The sequence below is a fragment of the Amblyomma maculatum genome, chromosome 4 (assembly GCF_055883805.1).
Source record: "Amblyomma maculatum isolate TAMU_Amacu chromosome 4, ASM5588380v1, whole genome shotgun sequence".
NCBI lineage: Eukaryota > Metazoa > Arthropoda > Arachnida > Ixodida > Ixodidae > Amblyomma > Amblyomma maculatum.
Window position 1 is genome coordinate 97,247,001 of NC_139347.1, and position 20,505 is coordinate 97,267,505.

Here is a 20,505-nt window from a genome sequence, read left to right on the forward strand (position 1 = left end):
ATGACAATGTCTACTTGGCCACAGGGATACATGTGCAAAAAAACTGTTTTAGTGCCATTGCAGCTTGGTTGTGAAAAATTGCCAATGATGGCTATGGCTTTGTATATACCGGGTGTCTTAGCTAAATGTAACCAAGGTTTTAAGAAATATGGCTAGTTCTAGCACAGTCAAACCAATTAAAAGCTGAGCTAATCTGCAGCATTTTTTTCATTCACAAAGAGAAATTAATTAGCAAATAGTAATTAGTTGTATTTTGAATTATTCACTTGAGAAAAAAAGTGTCAATGCAAAAGTTGTAGCTCTTCTCAAAAGATGGCGAGCTACACTATTTCCAACAAACCATTATTTACGTAAAGCGATTTTTCTTTTTTTTACCAGCCGAAAATGGCGCCCAACACAATAAAAAAAAACATCGTGACTGCAGTGCCACTTTAAAGCCGTGAGACTTATCCGAGATAACAGAATCCGCTTCACTGTGCCGTGCTCTCTACGATGAAGCTGGTTGTACGCACTTGATGAATGATTTAAAATAACAGCTGGTCACGTGACTGCATTTTCTGAAGGCCTATAAACGGGGCAGCGTAAGACCTAACATGCTGGAAACAACGCAGCTAGCCATTTTTCAAAGAGATCTGCAAATTTTGTAGTGACACTTTCTCTCTCAGGGAAATAATTAAAAATAGCTAATTAGTCTTTACTAATTAACCTTGATGAATGAAAAAATATTGCAGATTAGCATAGATGATTATGAACAGTTCTGAATTAGTTTCACTGGGCTCGCGGTCACAGTATTCTTTAAAACCGTGGTTACGTTTAGCTGGGACACCTGGTATATATGCATTACATATATTTTCTTTTTTCGTTCTATTTTTTTCTACCTTACTGAGCTTTGCTCCCAGTGGTAATACTCCCTCCGTCATTAAAAGAGGGCAATATGTATTTATGCAGGCCAACTTCGCTTTGTCCTCGGTATCCCTCCGAAGTATCCACTAGCACAGATGACTCGGGGAGATACAAAATAAACCGGGTGAGCAAGCAAATGAGCATTACTCTGCGTGCTTGTAGATGTAGTCGCCCGTCAGCAGGTCCTGAACAAAGAAACGAGGCACCCAGGGCTCCATGCGTGCCTGGCGCTCCTTTGTATTCCTGCGCTGTGCCTCCTCCAGGATCGTCTTCTCCTCGGTGGCCGCCACTTGGTCGCCCCGCACTATGGCTGCCGACACGTGCTGCCACAACCTGCACACCACAGGACATGCGCCACTGCTGCTGAAACTCTTAGCAATTAGATGTGACAGAGTGGCATTTCGTTTCGCCGTAACCATAGTCAAAAGGTAAACATTCCGCACACAAACACAGTTGCCTATTTTAACTCCTTTCTTCCCCGCACCTGTAATGATTGGAATAACCTCTCTGCATCACTAACAAGTATAACTGAAGAACAAAAATTTAAATCCGCGCTGCAATCTTTCTTTTTTGCCTAGTTTTAAAACTTACTGTATGGTTATTTGCATAACATCATTGTATACTGTTGCTTATTATATTTTTATACTGTTGTTTTTAACACCTATGCCGTTTTCCTAAATTTCCTGAATTGCACATGTACCTTGTTCTTTTTTATTTGCTTTGTTTTTCAGATTTGTACGCTTTTGTTAACCTTCTGTTTTATATATATATCCTGTATGCACCCCTCCCCTCTGTAACGTACAACTGTACCCTGAGGGTATTATAAATAAATAAATAAATTCAGCACGCATCTAATAGCGCATGCGCCAAGTGGACTAGCAAGTGTACTGTGTGCCTACACGCCTTTTCGTTTGGGTGGAGGCAATGTATGGCCTCAGTGGATGCAGCTAGTACAGGACCGGGTTAATTGGAGGAATATGGAAGAGGTCTTCGCCCTGCAGTGAGTATAGTCTGGATGATGATGATGAATGTATGGCATGTGACTCACACAGGTCATCGCTAAAGAGCCCTGCCTCCACCTGCTCGCACCCGCAAGAGTGGCGGCACCTTCACATGAAGCCGCAAGGAAGCCGTCTTGCGGGAAAGCTTTTTGTAGAGTACACTTCTTTTTTGCCATGCATTGACAGTGTCTTGCAGACCATCAGAGTACTGCTGTGTGCTGAATAGAGACGCTGCAGAAATTTTCTACAGTATGTTATGTATGTATGTATGAAAAATCACACAAAACTTCGACACAACCAAGCACAAAAACGAAATAAGCTCGGGCTTAGCTTTAGTTAAGCCCGGTAGGTTGCAAAAGCAATAATAGCATGGCTACGTTATAGTTCAGCTCATAGTGTAGCCGATTGTGGTGTACCACGTTGATCGCTCCTTTTCAAGTCATCGTTACCGTTCTTCTTCCGTTTCCTGAACGCGTCGTTGCCGCCTAGTTGCATTCCTACTTTCTTGACTGTTGAGTGAACACTTCGACAAAGAGTCTTCACTGTTCCAAGCGTCCATTACATTCCATTCGGAGTCGTCACCGGTTGAGGACGATTCAAGAAAAGCGTGACGCGCTTGTCTAGCTGCATCTTGAGCGCGCCATCGAGTAAGACGCTGTTCCCGTTTTTCATCTGTCTTTGTAGCTAGCTGTCGTTCCCTGGCTTCAAGACGACGTGCCGTTTCTTTCTATTTAACAGGATGCACAGTGAGTGCCTCAGCTGAGCGAGCGCGAGCATTTATATACCCATCGTTTTCCTCCTCCTCCTCTCAACTGCGAGAGAAGAGGTGACAGCAGCACCTCCACTCGGTAGCAGTGTGGCTCAAACTGCAGCACGCCGTGCCTACCGACCGGCGCCACCCAATGACTCGACTTGGTAGCCCACCTCTCGCATATGGTATGACGTCACAGCCATCTGGGGTCATTAAAAGTCAAACGTGTCTACCGACCGTGGCTACGCGAAGGACTGAAAATGGGAGTAGTATAGCTTTCGCAATAGAAGAACTAAGCGAGCAAATGTGAATTCATTACAACAGGGCGTTCTCACTTCCCTGCAGAAGACAGAGGTAAACAAGGACAAGGAAAGCAAAGGGAAGTATAACTTCTTGTCGCCTTAAGAGAAGTACCAGTAATTGATGTAAAGGAAAAGGCAATGGTATGTCACGGATGGGAATTGACCCATGACCTCCGCTGCATGCTGCATGTGGCAAGCTACTAACAGAATCATTGCAGTGGGTGTCTCTCACCCACCTTTCTTAGATGTGCATATTTTTTTAACTGCAACCAAACTGAAGTAAACTATAGGGCTATACAAAGTGAACTATCATTACTCCCACTTTGGCTTTGCCCTCCGCAGGATAGAGACATCTCTCCCATCCTACAAACCATCTCCTATGCTAGTTGGAGTCACCTTATTACTGCAGGGCTCCTAATTTCATCTTCTCATATAAAATCTGCTGCTATAATAATTACTATAATACTGTATGATGCTGTCAGTGCGTGTTAACTCTACCCTCCCCCCACAGCAAACCTCAGGTGGTCGATATTATGCAGAGCCCTCCACTACAGCATCCCTCATAGCGCAAGTCAATTTCAGTTCAGTTCAGGCGTTCAGTCGTGTCCGACTCTTCGTGACCCTATGGACCATGTCACACCACGCTTTCCGGTCTCTCACTATCTTCTTAACATCACATAGCTTCATCTGCAATGCCTCGAGAATGCCATCTAACCATCGCGTTCGCTGCCTACCCCTTCTCCGGCGACCCTCAACCTTTCCCAACATCAAATCTTTCTCCAGCGACTCCTCTCTTCTCATCAGATGACCAAAGTAGCTGAGCTTTAACTTTAGAATTTGACCCTCCAATGAGCAGTCAGGGTTTATGGTCGACAATATCGACTGATTTGATCTTCTGGCAGTCCAAGGAACTCTTAAGAGTCTTCGCCAGCACCACAATTCAAACGCGTCAATTCTTCGGCGGTCAGCCTTTTTCACAGTCCAACTCTCGCATCCATACATCACAACTGGAAAGACCATAGCACGGGTTATATGGATCTTGGTTGGCAGACTAATGTCTCTGCTCTTTACTAGGCGGTCAAGGCTAACCATTGCTCTCTTTCCCAGAAGCAGGCGTCTCCTGATTTCATGGCTGCAGTCTCCTTCCGAGGTAATCTTGGCGCCCAAGAACAGAAAATCTGTCACAGCTTCCACTTCTTGTCCATTGATGCTCCAGGACTTGATAGGGCAAGACGCCATGATCTTCGTCTTTTTAATGTTCAGTTTAAGCCCAAACTTCTCACTCTCTTCTTGTACGCGCATCAGAAGTCTCTTGAGATCCAATTCACTTTCTGCCATTAAAGTGGTATCATCCGCATATCTAAGGTTGTTGATGCGTTTTCCAGCGATCTTCACTCCAGCTGAAGACTCGTCCAGACCGGCCTTCCTCATGATGCACTCTGCATATAGGTTAAATAGGCAGGGCGACAGTATGCAGCCTTGCCTCACCCCTTTCTCAATCGGAAACCAATCAGTAAGACCATGCCCAGTTCTGACTGTGGCCTCTTGCCCTTCATAAAGGTTCCTGAGGAGACAGATGAGGTGAATTGGAACTCCCATCTCTTGGAGAGCTTGCCACAATCTGCTGTGATCTACGCAGTCAAACGCTTTTGCATAATCAATAAAGCAGAAGTAGATGGGTTTCTGGAACTCTCTTGCTTTCTCCATGATCCAGCGAAGGTTGGCAATTTGGTCTCTAGTTCCTCTGCCCTTGCGAAACCCAGCTTGCACGTCCGGAAGCTCCCGATCCACATACTACTGCAGCCTACCTTGCAGGATTTTTAACATCACCTTGCTAGCATGCGAAATAAGCGCGATCGTGCAGTAGTTGGAACAATCTTTGCCACTGCCTTTCTTTGGAATGGGGATGTAAACTGACCTCCTCCAATCCTGTGGCCACTGCAGGGTTGTCCAAATCTTTTGACATAATGTATGCAGTGTGTTAACAGCGTCGTGGTTGAGGTTTTGAAGCAACTCAGCTGGAATACCATCAATTCCGCTAGCTTTGTTCTTAGCAAGGCTGGCTAAGGCCCATTCAACTTCACTCTTCAGGACGCCTGGCTCGAGATCAGTAATCACAATCGTCCTATGTTGGGTTTGCACATCCGGGTCCTTCTTGTACAGTTCTTCTGTGTATTCCTGCCACCCCTTCTTTATCTCTGAGGCTTCAGTGAGGTCCTTGCCACGTTTGTCCTTTATCACGCCCAGCTTAGCACAGAAGCTTCCTTTGATATCTTTGATTGTCTTATACAGAGCTCTTGTGTTCCTTAATTGGCTGTTGTCCTCAACTGCTTGACACTGTGTGTTCAAGAAGGCATTCTTATCTCTCCTTGCTATTTTCTGAAAATCCGCATTGAGAACCTTGTATCTTTCTCTTTCCCCCATACCTTTTGCCATCCTCCTTTCCTCAGCTATTTGCAAAGCCTCTTCAGATAACCAGTTTGCATTTTTGCATTTCTTTTGCTTTGGAACTACCTTAGTAGCAACTTCTTGTATTATATCACGAACATCAGTCCACATCTCTTCGGGCTCTTTGTCTTCTAGATCTAATTCTTGAAATCGATTGCTCAATTCCACAGCATATTCTAATGGAATCTGATCCAGATCATACCTGGAAGGCCTTCTAGTTTTCTGCGTTTTCCTCAATCGAAGCTTAATTTTGGCAACAAGAAGCTGATGATCGGTGCCACAATCGGCCCCAGGCCTTGTTTTTACTGCTTGTATAGCGCTTCTCCATCTCTGCCGGCAAATAATATAATCGATCTGATTCCTGTACAGACCGTCCGGTGAAATCCATGTGTACAGGCGCCTCTTGTGCTGTTGAAAATGAGTATTCGCTATGGTCAGGTTGTTTTCTTGACAGAACTCTACTAGCCTCTGCCCAGCTTCATTTGGCTCACCAAGACCGAACTTGCCTGTAATTCCGGATATTTCTTCACTCCCGACCTTAGCATTCCAGTCTTCTATGAGAAAAACGACGTCTGATGATGGGGTGCGGTCTAAAAGGCATTGTAGGTCCGCATAAAATCTCTCAACGTCAGCTTCTTCAGCAGCAGTGGTCGGTGCATAGACTTGGATAACCGTTATGTTGAAAGGGTGACCTTGGATCCGAAGTGAAATCATTCGGTCGTTTTTGGGGTTGTACCCTAGCACTGCTTTGCCCATTCTTCTGTTTACTATGAGAGCGACCCTATTCCTTCTCTTGGATTCGTGCCCACAATAAAAGACATAATGGTCGCCGGAGTTAAATTCTCCCATTCCGGTCCACTTGAGCTCGCTGATACCCAAGATATCAATGTTCAATCTGTCCATTTCTCGCTTGACGATATCCAGTTTACCTTGCGTCATAGATCTTACATTCCATGTTGCTATGCGATATATCTCCTTGCAAGATCGGACTTTCCGGTCGCTTCCCGACACATCCACAACTGAGCAAGTCAATTTAGGACAATCAAAAAGTATGGCTGTGAAAACACTCAGTTTCCAATAGTTTTCGAGTAGCATTTGCTATTCAATTCAAATCACATCACACTTTCACTATTGAATAAACTATTCGAACCTCCTAAACATTAAGAAATTACACGTTTCTAGTTCACCTACTATGACAGTGAAACACTGCAATGTCTCCAGACGTCCGTATCTCAAGCACAAGAGTTAACTTGCTCTTTCCCTATATGAATAACTGACAGCCCGTGGCAAATGCCTGCACACAATAACGCGCTGACTTCCATCAAAAGCCACCTCCGCGTGGCCCTTACGCAGATTAAAAAACAAAGTGCGGCACGCACGCAGCACGTCCGTGTGTTTAGCTGCAATGCAGTCAACTAAACAACAACTAAGTCTAACTGGCAGCGATCCTCCTTTTTTAGATCCCCAAATGCATGCACACAGAAGCTGCCCAGCTTGTGCAGGATAACGAAAGGAGCACAACTGCTGCCTGTGTACTACAGCGGTTGCTTCACAGTGACCACAATTTTCATCAGTTAGAACCAAGAAACTATGCATCTTATGCTGCAGGGGTCAAGGAAAGAATGTAGTACAGTAAAACCTCTTTATAGTAAAGTCACTGGGACCAGCAAAAATCTTTACTATATCAGGGTCTTTACTATATCGGCTGTTGGTGATGACGTGGTCCTGAAGATGCTGTCTGGTAGTTAAGTGGGCACTTAATGAACATATGTCTTGTTGCTTAATGAAAAAAAAACTCTGATACCTTCCATCTCTCTGTTACCATCTCTTCATGCAATGTTTTTCAGTTACAAAAATTTTTTACATCTTGTGGAAATACAAACATGAGGGCAATGTGGCTATGAATACAACCAAGTTTGATTTCATGCAAAAACCAAAGCCTTGCATGAACACGGTGTCACTGTTTGCTATTTCTGTCTTTCAAAAGGCAATAAATGATATATGTGCGTGGCAGTCAAGTGCTGCACTGCAGCAGGTTCGGGTATGCATTTGTTAGTTACCCCGAAATATATGACACCAACATATGCAAGATCTGCAAGACAAACATAGCAACACTTAACCACACACTCCGAGAGTGCAAAGCGCAACTGAAAGGCGCTAATCTCAAAACCCTCTCGTCGGGGTGGTCAGCCGCTCTGCGCAGCTCCAGCCTCAACGACCAACTCGGGACCGTCCAGCAGGCCCTCACGGCGGCGAAGAGACAAGATCTTGACGTTCCCACGTGGGAAACCTAGGCCCGGTCGCATTAAACCTTGCCGGACATCAAATAAAATTATTACTCCTCCTCCTCAAGTGCTGCAAGACCACACATGCTGCACTTCCACTTCTTGCCTCGTGCTTCGTGCTGCCCAGTGCTGTGAATGTTTGCCCATTACTTCCCCTTCCCTATTTCTTGCTTCACTTTCACTCTCCTTTACTTTCTGAATGGACCTTGCCACTTTCTTTCCATGTTTGCAGACAGCTTTACCTTTTTATTTTTTTTTTCCCTACGCACTGCGTGCTTTTCCTCACAGCTCCGATTCCTCCGTAAAGCAGGCTTCTCCTGAATGCTGTTAAGCCTAGCGGCAAAGCCACTTAATGGACCACTCTGTTATTTTTTTCTTTTCAAATACAAAAAAGAATCTTTGCCTCGCGATTCTAGCTAGTGCGTGGGCGGTGATGCCATATCGTAGGAGTCATCGCGGCGGCCAGGCGCACTTTACTATAACCGATTTTTACCAAAAATGTCTTTACTATAATGGGGGGAAAATGTGCAGTTGTCTATGGAAGATGAACTGGGACTTCAGTTTCACTTTACTATATCAGAGTTTTTACTATACTATCCGAGTTTACTATAGTGGGGTTCTACTTCACAGTGCAGTTCTCTTCTCATCCCTTTGCCATTCACGCCTGTTTGGGTGGTTGAGCCCATGACAGAGCTTCCAATTCAGTGGAACTGGCATGCGAGCACTAAGCAGGCTGCGTGTCGCAGTGAACTTAGAATTCCAGATGGCATTCCACAATTGAAGTTTTGACTTCAAGCGTCGCGAGGGAGCTTGAAAGGGATGATCCCATTCGCATTGCAGCTGAAGTTGCTGTTTTTGTGCGTGTAATGCGAACCATCTTGACGAGTTGAACCAGCAGTGCCTCGCCTGGCCATTAATTGACCATTGATGTCACTCCTCCAGTAAGGAAGTACCTACTTTAATCATGATAGTCTTCAGTAAATTCCTTTTTCCATGTGTGCGTGAAATTTTCATATTAGACTTGTTTTCACAGACAGCAATCGTCATCCAAACAATTGTAAACAGGGATTAGTAAACAAAATCCGGTTTAATGCTATTACTACTATGCAATTCCTACTTCCTTATTCATTGCCTGCTAATCAATGCAGGCATAGTAAACTATGCTGATAAGTTGTAAAAATAAATTTTGCTTTCAAAAATTTCCAATTCAAATCTGCTTTGCACCCAAAAAGTTGATATTCAGACACCTTTAGAAATTTTTTTCCGAGCATATTTTTTTAGAATACATCTGTAACATATTTCATCTGTAACTTGCCTTGTCAGAATTTGAAAAGATAGTCTAGCATTACAGTAGTCGTTTAGATTTACACTGTTTTAATTTTTGAATTCACTTCACCCCAAACATTTTGCCTATTTGCACAGCTCTACAAGTACTACAAAATAGTAGTACTTTAAAAAAGAGTAATTAAAAGGGTGGTATTTTTGCAGCTCATGTGGGCAAGGGTTTTCAGTGCACATGCTAGCACTTGAGCATGGCTACTGGGTGGCCAGCCTCACCTTTCCGACTCGAACTCCTGCTGGAGTTCCACAGGCACAGTGGAACGTTTGAGGCGCTTAGCCCGCGCTTCTGGGGTTGGGCTCCACAACACCTGCTCCTCCTGCAATCAGTGCCACAGGCCACACAATTCCAACTCTGGACACTGGGAACGCAAACAGCAGCAATGCAAAAGAAATAAGAAAGGAGGATGCGAGACTTGCCACTGATTGGCGTGTTGGGACACCAAAGATTTATTTAACGTGAAATACTAAACAAATGCTAATAACAGCCCAGTAGCCCTGCTGCTATACTAAAGCTCAGCTCACATTAGTGTTCACTGGCAGTGGATGACCAAGGAAATCTAAATCTTTTTAGACCAAAAAAGGCTTATGATTTGGTCTCATCTCAAACGCTTCACATTAATTCTGATTCTGCAGCACTTCAAATTTAAACATTAAACACTTTGAGCATTATGAACTCTGAACAATTAAACATTAATTTAGCACCATTCAAAACAACACACAGTCATACAACATAAAAGAAAACAAGGAAATGACTTCCTAACCTTACTTAGGACCTTACTTCTAATTAAAAGATTATTTGCTGCTTCTTGTGCACAGGTAATAAGATTAGGCCTTACAAAGCACCGTCCATGGCAGCTTCGATGCAAAGCAGGTTAGACATAGCAACACCCAGCGACTTGTGTGCCGCTGGCACTCACATCCAGGGAGCTGGTGCATCATACTTTTACTTTCAGGTTGCAGGTAACCTTATTTATTGATGTGTTTTATATATCCAATTATCAATATATCAAATTATTTCACGATCATCACTGAGTACAAAAGAGAAAACTGCTTATTGCTTTTTGAAATCTACACGCAACGTTTTTTTTTTTTTGATAACTGGTGACTGCAACTTCCAATCTACTTATTTGGCCAAACTGCACTAAAAACATGAAAAAGCACTAAAGAACAGCCCTCAATTTCTACTAAAGGTAAATGCCACAAAGCTGGAAACCTAGAGAAAAACTTAAGTATGTTTCCTTAGTTAGATTTGCTCAACACAGGAAAGTAAGCAGGACTGTCCTGCTAATGGCTGACCTGTGTCCTTTTGTCACGCAGATAAATCTGGCCATCCCAGTGACCTTGGATAAGGTACAAGGTCTCCTTGCCAAGCTTCAGTTTGCCCATGACCAGGTTGCACAGTTCAGCCCCACCCAGGAACGGCTGCACAAAGAAACACGAAAGGACAAGAAGTAGCAAGCAGGCTTGCAGTGTTTCTTAACAGCAAGAAAAAAAAAGAAAGAAAAAGACAGTTGTAATGCCATTAGCAATATTTAGGTAATCACCCCAAAAGCTATCCTCGTGCCAGAGGACATTAGAAATATACATCTCTACACCTCACGCAGGAATACAATATGGTCGTCACACTGACGAGCTGTGGTCACAAGTACATTCATCTATAATCGCTAGGGCAAGATGTAAAAACAAATTTGACATATAAACAATATATTGCAGTATGCAATATTACCTTAACTGAAATGCTCGCTTCTTTTTGCATTTCAAAGCTAAATCCTTATGAGCCCTCTTCAGCTTTATAGAAAGAGCTTAGTCACAAAAAAAAAAAAAAAAGAAAGGAACACTAGCCCCCGACTTACCAGTTTTTTAATCAAGGAACTGGTCTTGTACTTGTCTATTTTAAAAACACAACAAACTGACAATTGAGGCCCACACTATTTAAGATAAACTGCAGGGTAGATTATCTTCACCGGCAACACTGCTGAAAGTTCTCACCCACCTTGAGCTTAAATTCAAGCTCCGTGCGGTAACCGGTCTTCTCAGAGACGATGTTCACCTTTCCCCCCAGCTCCATGGTGAGGGTGCCCATAAGTATGCCCTTGCAGTGAGCGTAGGGCATGGTGATGGTGTACGTCTCACCCCTGGTCAGAAAGCACAGCTGTGCCGTGCCTTCAAGGATGGCCGACAGTGAGTTGCCTGCAAGAACGCAGCACATACTGTCACTGAGTGCTGCGAAAAATATTCATGCAGAACCCGCTGGAACTTGGACGATACTGGAAGAGGTGTTCAAAATGATAAATAATAAATAAAAAAACCTGCACCCCATAAAGGGGCTCAGCTAAAATCTTGGGTTTTCCTTAGAAAAAAGCTTGAAATAGTCTGAGCCTTAATTTGCAGGAAAAATGTTTTTTTCTACACGTCCCATGAACACATGGCACAGCTTGAAGTGGAGTAATATTTAGTCTTTCAAAGCAGTACTTCTGGTCTCATTGGGACTGCAGTTACCCAGCTTATATACTGCCCTTTTTATATATTAAATTATCAATATATATGGTGTCCTTCCAAGAGTCCAGCCAACTGCCAAAATGTTTCTCGCAAGCCGGCATTTCTTCAAGTCACTGAAACCCTCCCTAGCCCATTCGCTAAAGGCCGATTTACATGACTTATGGAATCGCTCGAGTCCACGAGTGGACGAGCGCCACATGTTCAGACGTCACTGGCTTCACCTCGTCCGCGAACGATGCAGCCGTCGCAAACCAAAAACAGGTGTGCATGTTTACCCTGTCAAAATATGGGGGTAGTCTACTATTTTTATAGCAGAACTGCATCATATAAGTGAGGCAACAATGGTATTTTTGTTTCTTTTTTAACGTAGAGGGGCGCTTTTGTAGTGTCAACAAGAGGGTGCGCTGATTCTCTCACCTCCCTGGCCATCAAGGCACCCTCAACAATACAGCAAGGTTGGCTTAGAATGCCCTCGCCTACCGATTTCCTCTGCAATGGTGGAGTTGTGTGGTGGTGTGGCTTCGGCCTCCAGCGGTTTCTGTCCGCACCTTCGTCCGCTCTGTCCATCAGGCACCTCTCCGGCGCCCGTGGATGAGGCGGAACCAGTGATGTTGGATGATGTGGTGCTTCATCCGCGGACGGTTCGTCCATCATGTGAAGTGGCCTTTACTAAAAATCCTGCCTCTGCTTCCACCAGTCATACACACATTTCAGGAATACCAACCGCATATGAATCCGCCAAACTGCCACTTGTCTCTGCTCTCAAGAACCTACTTTCAACCCAGCGTCAGTGAATTCATAGTGCCTTAGCGACCCACACTTCTATGTTGGCTTATATTCAGTTCAGCCTTGCTGATGGGACAATTCAGGTGCTGAGAGGGCTTATCGGTGTCCACAACAGCAATAGGCGATATGAACTCTCAAGGAATACCAAGGTGGAAGGGAACGACAAAAACAGCACTTACAGGCAGGACAGCAAAGAAGAAAACACGTGCTGACTAGCAACTAAGTGGTTTATTGCGAAAAGATGGGAACAATATAAAGCGGCAGGGCAAGCAAAACCCAGAAAAATACTAAAATGACACGTCTGGCGGCGCAATCATGACTACCATTATACCAAGGTGCCATTATGTGATGCTTATGACAATAGGGTGCTGCTGACATATTTTCATTTCTGCCCTCCAGCGATTCTCAAACTGGGTTCAGCAGAACCCCTGTGTTCTGTTCTATATGCCCCGTGCACTATAGGGGCACCCCTGAAAGCCACCAAGCAGTCGTTTTCAAAGGTGCTTCCTGGATATGAGTCGCCGCTGCTCATGCATCGCTGCGAGAATTGGCGATGTTTATGGCAGCGATTTTTCAGTGTTTTTTCACCTCCTGCCAATTTTTTTCTATACAGTGGCCTAAAGCATGAAAACAAGGTACCCTTTTGTGTTGAGCAACACTGATGCTGCAACCATCCAGGAGAAACTAATGCATACACACGCCAGTTGCCTCCTAAAAACAAGCATTAAATGACCAGCTCCAATGTTGAGCCCCACTTTACTGTGGATATATGCTACACCAACTAATCAATTACTTCTTCATGTGTGCTTTTTCTTATTTCTTCAGGAAGCTTTTTCATGTGTGCTCCTGGTAACGCGCCTTAGCTCAATATACAAGACCCTTTGCGCCACCCGACATTATATCATGTCGACACCACTCTCTTGTACGCATATCGGCTCATCGGCCGAATACACAGAATTTTAATGCGATGTCGCTAAGCGTTCCGTGTAGCTTAAAATTCTGTGTAGTCTTTGTTGTCACTGGCAGCGAGCGAAAAATCCTGGCAGAAATTTCAGTAGTAGTTTAAAATGCTCAAATTGACGGCAAAGTACTCAAGAAAATTTCGTAACAAAAGGAAGATAATTAAGCAGAAATGAAAACTGAATCAACTTTGAGTAGGGTTAGAAGCCAAACTCAGGACTTTCGTGTTGCGTTACAGACACACACTTCTAGGTCACAAAGGTGGTTCAAGCTGAATAAAAGTAGGTCTGCTGAATTAATGATGTGGTGTCGGACAATGCAATCGTGTTGTGATCTTAATAGGCAATGCTTAATTAAGAGCCCCATGTTTAAAGTACAGTTGAATCCCGCTATAACGAAATTCACGGTGCACGAAAAAAAATTCGTTCTCGCGGAACTTCGTTATCGCAAAAATTTGACGTGAAACGCAGAAAGAATTGCCCAAGCAGCAGCAAAGGCGTTTAATGCCAAAAATCTGTAAGCTTGGTTTGCTTACGCTTCACGGCGAGCAACGCCGTCACGCGATTTTCGCACTCGGTCAGCAAACCCATTGCAACATCGTCGTCTCGGACAGCAACAAAATTCCTGATGACATCAAAAGCGTCCATCACCTGTACGGCGGTTGCCGCAGCCGGCGCTTCCTGTACGTCGTCGTCTTCTTCATCGGAAGAGTCCTTATCATTCCGGGCAGCTTTTATGATCTGCTCATCACTCACATCTTCGTGAACAACAACACAAGTGTCAGCGCCGATGTATTCGTCGAGCTCGAGATTAGGCGGCACGGTTCCTATTTCTCCCAGCGTTTTCCAGGCGGCCGCGATCCCCGGAGCCGGTGACGCCTCTTCGTCGTCGTCTGTAACGCCTGGTGTTAGGCCAGCAAAGTGTACGGGTCGACCTTCGGCAAATCCGGCGTGCCTGAAACAGTTCACAATTACTGAGCGCCCCAGTGTGCTCCAGGCAGCAGACATAATCTGCAGTGCCACGTACAAGTCCACCTTCGTGTCTCGGCCGGTTTCAGTGTTAAAAAGCAGCCACTGAATTAACCTCCCGCGGTAAGCGCGCTTCAAGCTAAGAATCACGCCCTGATCGAGAGGCTGTAAGACAGACGTGCAATTGGGAGGGAAAAACCTCAGCTCCGTGTTAGTGAGCTTGACTTCGTCGGAGTGATGCGCTGAACAATTGTCCAAAAGCAAGCAAACTTTACGGGCCTGCCGCTTCATGTCGCGGTCGAATGCCATCATCCACTCGGTGAAAATAGCGCGGGTCATCCATGACTTGTTGTTCGCCTTGTACTGCACAGGTAGGCTACGAGTTCCCTTAAAACAGCGCGGCTTGGCACTTTTGCCTATGACTAACGGCGGACGCTTGTCCGAGCCATCCATGTTTGTGCAAAGCAGCACTGTGATGCGTTTTTTGCTGTGTTTGCCGCCGTGACAGCGCTGCCCCTTGGAGTCGAGCGTCCTAGCCGGCAACATCTCGTAGAATAGCCCGGTCTCGTCGGCGTTGTAAATGTCTGCAGGCGCGAAGTTGCTTAAAATTCCGGCCATGTTACTCGCCTTCCAAGCAGCTGCTCCGTCCACGTCTGCTGACATTGACTCGCCGCACAACACTTTTCCAACGATGTTATGGCGGGCCTTGAAACGGTTTAGCCAGCCAATGCTGGCTTTAAAATCATCAATGCCAAGTAGGCATGCATAGTTCAAGGCTTTCTGCTGGACGATGCTTCCGGACAGGGGGACGTTGCTGGCTCGTGCTTCCACAAACCACGCATGCACTGCTTTGTCCAACTCTTCATGGAGGGGCCGCGTCACCTTTTTGTGCTTCGAGGATGTGCCTGAAGCAAGTGCCATTCTCACGCTGTCCTTATTGCCTAGAATCGTTGACAGCGAACTTGCAGGAATTCCGAAGTCTTCAGCAATTGCCGCTTTCTTCCTTCCGCTTTCTGCTTGGGCGATTATTTGAGCTTTTTGCTCAAGGGAAAGAGTTTTGCGTTTTTTCACTTGCGTTGCCATCGTGTCCTGCGGATGAAAACTCGTCGTTGTCGAAGAGAAAGGCAGCGAGTGAACAACGCGACCACGACACAAAGCCAAAATGGCGGAACTGCAATCACGTGATTTCATGCTTAATGTGGCTTTGGATTTGACTTGGACTTCTCGCCAATAAAACTAGTTTCGGTTTCGATTTTGAACGCGAAAATTTCGTTGAAGCGGAAACGCTCTGCAAAAATGGTTCGTTGTGCAGAGAAATTTAGGCCATTAATTCTTATAGGATACTCGCGGGGAATAAAAAATTATTCGTTGTCGCGGAAATTTCGTTGTGGCGGTATTCGTTGTGGCGGGATTCAACTGTATCCCCCATTAGATTAGCCACAAGGATGGATTGAATCGTGACGATGACACGTTTCATGGCGTAATCAGTCGAAAATGGGTGAAACTTGATAAACCGAATGCTTACAGCTTTCAATAAATTCCATGCTTTGTAAATATTATGCGCTTCGGTAAAAGGACAAAATATTTAGAGATATGGCCCTTAACAAGCACCACTTATAGGCCATTAAAAGCATGTACCATGCGCTTAGAGCATAGTGTTTAATTCATTAAATCTCGTACTTGACTCTCATGTGTTCATTTCTACTCTCCAATACAGAACCAAATGCAAAATTTCAGATTTCTACAAAGCATTTAATTAAGACATTGTGCATTTTCCCCCCTTTTTGTTGTCCATATTAGAGCATCGTTTGCTTGCGTTTATTAACAGACTTGTTTTCAGGATTTTGTGTACATCATTTTAAGACAAATATCCAATATAATGAACAAATTTCTGCGCCAAATCCAACTCTGTTACAACGAGGTTCGACACTGTGCAACGGAAAGTTATTCACGCCCACTTTTTATGCAGGTGAGTGGCTGGGAACTGTCCAACTGGAGAAACAATTTACTGGCAAACATCGCACCGCCAGAGGAAAGTGCGCCTAACGATGCGGTCCAGCCCAACTTCCTGCAATAACGTGGGGTTCACTCTGATGCGGGTTAACACTAACCTCACTTTTGCGCTGCAGGCAAACATCATCTCAGTGCTTTTTTTTTTTTTTTCTGATATGAATGCCTAATTACAGGCACTGCCACCTAAATGAAGAATTGACGGCAGTTCTAAGTAAAGTCGGAACAGAACGACCGATCACTGGAGTGCAGGTACCAAGTGCCACAAAACATGGTTGAAGGTTCGCAGCAGCCATACTTCTGGCGAGTTTGCCTAATCATCGCTCTCTGGGCACTCATGGTGCCTATCAACATATAGTAACAAGAGCACCCACACATTTCTTCAATGCTGAAACACCTTGAGGTCGCTTGGTTTCGGTGTCAATGCTCGGAAAACAAAGACTGGAGCCCTGCTTCGACGTGTGTGCGTGAAAGAAATATCATGGAATTTTAACAGGTCCAGGCGGCGCAAACGGTTGGCCCAATATCGGTACTGTGCTAGCTATCACCAATACAGAACCAATACTGTGCCAGCGGTCTGTGCTGCCAAGGGAGAGACTGGGCCCGTTTATGACACAAATGCATTTGCTGTGTCGGGGTGGCGCAGTGGTAAGACGTCTGACTACTGTGCCGGAGAACCTGGGTTCGAACCAGACCGCGGCGGCTGCATTTCGATGGAGGCAAAACGAAGAGGTGTCTGTGTGCTGTGCGATGTCAGCGCACGTTAAAGATCCCCAGGTGGTTGAAATTACTCCGGAGTCCCCCACTACGGAACCCCTTTCTCTCCATCTACTTTCACTCCCACCTTCCTCCCTTCCCTTATGGCATGGTTCAAGTGTCCACGGAAACAAGTGTGACAGATACTGCGCCTTTCCCTTCCTGTGAACCAATTACTACAACTACTACAGTGAGATTACAGATTATGCAATGCCTGGATTATACGAAGGGTCCGCCCGCAGCATATTCTCATTGTGCGAGTTGTACGATTGGGATTCAACTGCTCCTACCATGTTCCAAGCAAAGGGCTCACCGTAGAACTTGGATTTTGCCAAAATGGTACCACTGATGCAGAAGCCGTCTGGCCGGTTGCTCACGTAGAAAGACGAAATTGGCGGATGGTGGGAGACCTGCAGTCGCGGGAAACCAGCAATAATATCATGAGCCCATTGCGGCATCTGTTTGAGTTTCAGAAAGGGCATTAGCAAATTCAAATAACTGCGGATTAGGGGCATGCGAATACTGAAATTTTCGAATTTTAATTGAATACGAATAAGGGGAAAAACATTCTATCAAATATTGAGACAATATGAGTGTATATCGTACCGAAAAATTCGATATAAATTTCATGCAGAATTTTGTAAACCTGTTTTCTTTTGCACAAAAAAAAACCTGCACGAAATTAGGTGGAGCCGTCATGTCGCTGCTGAATACAGCCAGCCCTCATTAGTTCGGCTCTCAAGAGAGCAAAAAAAATGTCTAAATTAATTGAAAGCTCGAATTATGAAATAGGCCCGATGAAAGTGCCAAGTACCATTTGCATCAAGTAATTTTATGCAATGAACACCTGCGTGATGGTTGCCTGCATTTGAGAAGAAAGCAAAGTAAGAACGACGTTTCTTCTCAGTTTTGCCAAGTTCTTGTGCTTTGCATGCACTGTGGCAAAGGCCCTCTTCACAGAATGGCCCCATCACATTTTGAGGATGCTTCACCACGAAGTCCACATGGTATAGAATTGCGGTGAAGAGTGCAGTGCGGTGAAACTGCGGTGAACTCGAAAACTTTTGGTGTATTCAGTAATTTGTGTATACCAGTTTTTACAGTATGAACCGAATAACAAGCACATGTGATTCCTATTCGGAATTCACACACCCCTAATAAATACTACATAAACAAAATACTTCAAGGGCACAAGTGAAATTTGAAACTGCCGCGGCATGAACAAATCAGCTTCGCTCACCGTAGCATTAGAACATTGCATCACCTCCGTAACCTAACATCCTATTGTTAATCTGCCAGTATCTGCGCACTCTGCTTGGAACTTTATCACCCTCATCAGCTTCCATTCCTGCACAAGTCAGTGTGAAAGCAACAGCAAAAGTGGGCACTTCCTGTCGCTTTTAAATAGGTAATGGCAATTATACAACTGAGTTTTTGCTACAAGTTGCACATGTGCCGTGACGTCATCCTGCAGGAAACTGTAGAACATAGTGCAGGTGTTGGGGGAATGATGCGCCAGCTTATATTTGTAGTAAGCTATTTTCGGCCAGTGAGGGCAGTAAGTTGAGGCAGGATCTGTGACTTATGCTTGGCAATATACTCCAAGTCCTGCTTTAACCCATTATTTGGAATAAACCCATTCCTTATAAACATTTTAAACACAAGGCATTTCTCCGTCAATGTTATACAATTGACTTCAAATAAGAATGGGACAAAAAAAAAAGAGAGGAGAGAAATGAGAGGGAAGCTACCAACCTGCTCAGCAATGTAGAAGGTGCGGCTGCCTGTCTCAGGGTGCTTCCAACAGCACCTGAACACCTCGCCCAGAATGGGGTTGTACGGCTTCTTTAGGCCTCGGGGCTTCTTGTAAAAGCCAGACAGGTACCACTGCACCACCAGCTTCATCCGCGTGAGGGGGTCGTCATCCTGCACCGCCCTGCAATCATAGAAGAAAAACTGCTGAGGAAACCAGCAGTCCTCCATGGCTCACAGCATCAAGCCTTATAACCAGATCCTCCCTCCCAACACGATCTGCTTGGTGTTCAAATGAAATGACCTCATCACATGGTTAGGTCGCATGGCCTTGTCACTGGTCACACATCCAGCAACTCCCATGATCCATTTAAGATGTAACTGGTGCTGTGTGCACTTGTCTCTCATGCCTTTAAAAATTTTCGTGGGTGCATATATGATCCCCCCGCCGCCTCCAGTGCATTCTCATTGTGCTACACACCAACAAGAGCCAGTTTTTAAACATTTAGTCAGTTCACCAATGACAATGTGGCTGAACTCTCACATACACACCTGGCCGCATTCTCTGTCCCCATTACAAATACAGAAGACACTGAAACTATCGTTACATAAAGTGAATGTCTCCAAATACTGTGGGAGAAAGTAGACTCCACTTTGAAAGCAGAGTAATATGAATCGCAGCCGAAATTCAGAAGCACTTAATGCATACCACAACTGCATGCAGCTTTTGCACAATTGGTTCTGTTGTAAAACTGTTGGTGAAATCAAATTACCAAACTGAACTGGAGTTGTAGAATCATGAAAGTCTTACACTTATAAATAAAATGCAGTTTGATTGGACAAACCATAGGCCTGAACACTATGCAGTTCTATGTATGCCTTCAGCAGAACACAACAAACTAGGCTAAAATTTAAAGAGCTTCAAATCCATTTGATTCAAAATTAAGAGAGCATTTGTTTTGAAAACACCTCATGAACCTGTGAATAAAAGTCTCGTAACAACTGATGTCCCGATATATAAAAAATAGTAGTGCAAAGGAAGAGCAAAGGTGAGCTGAAAGCCAAAGCTGCTTTTAAAATTCATGAATACACCTCCCAGGCCAGCACGTCAGTAACACAAAAGCCACAAGAAAAGGTAATGGCAGTAAGCATGACAAATATTTTTCACACACAGGCTCCATTTACCAGAACATGACTTATGACACTTGCCAATGATAAAATGAAAGAGTGCAGCAATTCATATCGCATATTAAATAATGCTGCTTTGTATAGTCGCAGCTGTATGGTGACATTACTCAGAATCATGCTGGTAACGGTGGTGTCTCCACATCCTTATGGTACTATAAGTAATACAAACTACACAGCCTTGCTCTCAATCAGCAAGGTTATCCTAGGCCCATATTTCAAGTCAGAATTATTTTCGCCCTTGCCTGTTAGTTCGGTTATTGCAACATCCAGTTCTGGTGTTTCCATCAATCAGGCAAGAGCCAAAATGACACTTTTAAAACTATGCGAACTTGGAATAAAGGCCCTGGCTAGCAACATCCCCTTATGAATCAAAATACCTCGACATCCAAGCCAACGCTACACCTCTAACCCTCCACCCCCGTGCCAGTTGACCACTCACTGCACTAGCATTTCATAGCTGCCTAGCTGCCACTGAAATTCGCATTATTCCAAACAGTAAGTTACTAAGTAGTCTTTGCTGGATGCATCCCTGCTCCTAAGGGGGTAAAAAAATAT

General features: G+C 44.6%; 1 protein-coding gene across 7 annotated transcripts in view; it reads right to left on the reverse strand.

Moving 5' to 3' along the window:
* The window catches only part of Orp8 (Oxysterol-binding protein-related protein 8), a 99,463-nt gene that overhangs the window by 12,290 nt on the left and 66,668 nt on the right, over positions 1–20,505 (reverse strand). For all 7 annotated transcript variants that reach the window (XM_084602239.1, XM_084602237.1, XM_084602238.1 and 4 more), the window contains 6 exons: positions 18,766–18,946; positions 17,324–17,420; positions 11,025–11,221; positions 10,328–10,453; positions 9,248–9,348; positions 1,051–1,236 (listed from right to left, as the gene is read on the reverse strand). In XM_084602239.1, the coding sequence (XP_084458365.1) occupies positions 1,051–1,236; positions 9,248–9,348; positions 10,328–10,453; positions 11,025–11,221; positions 17,324–17,420; positions 18,766–18,946 (888 nt within the window). The remainder of the gene's footprint in view (positions 1–1,050; positions 1,237–9,247; positions 9,349–10,327; positions 10,454–11,024; positions 11,222–17,323; positions 17,421–18,765; positions 18,947–20,505) is intronic.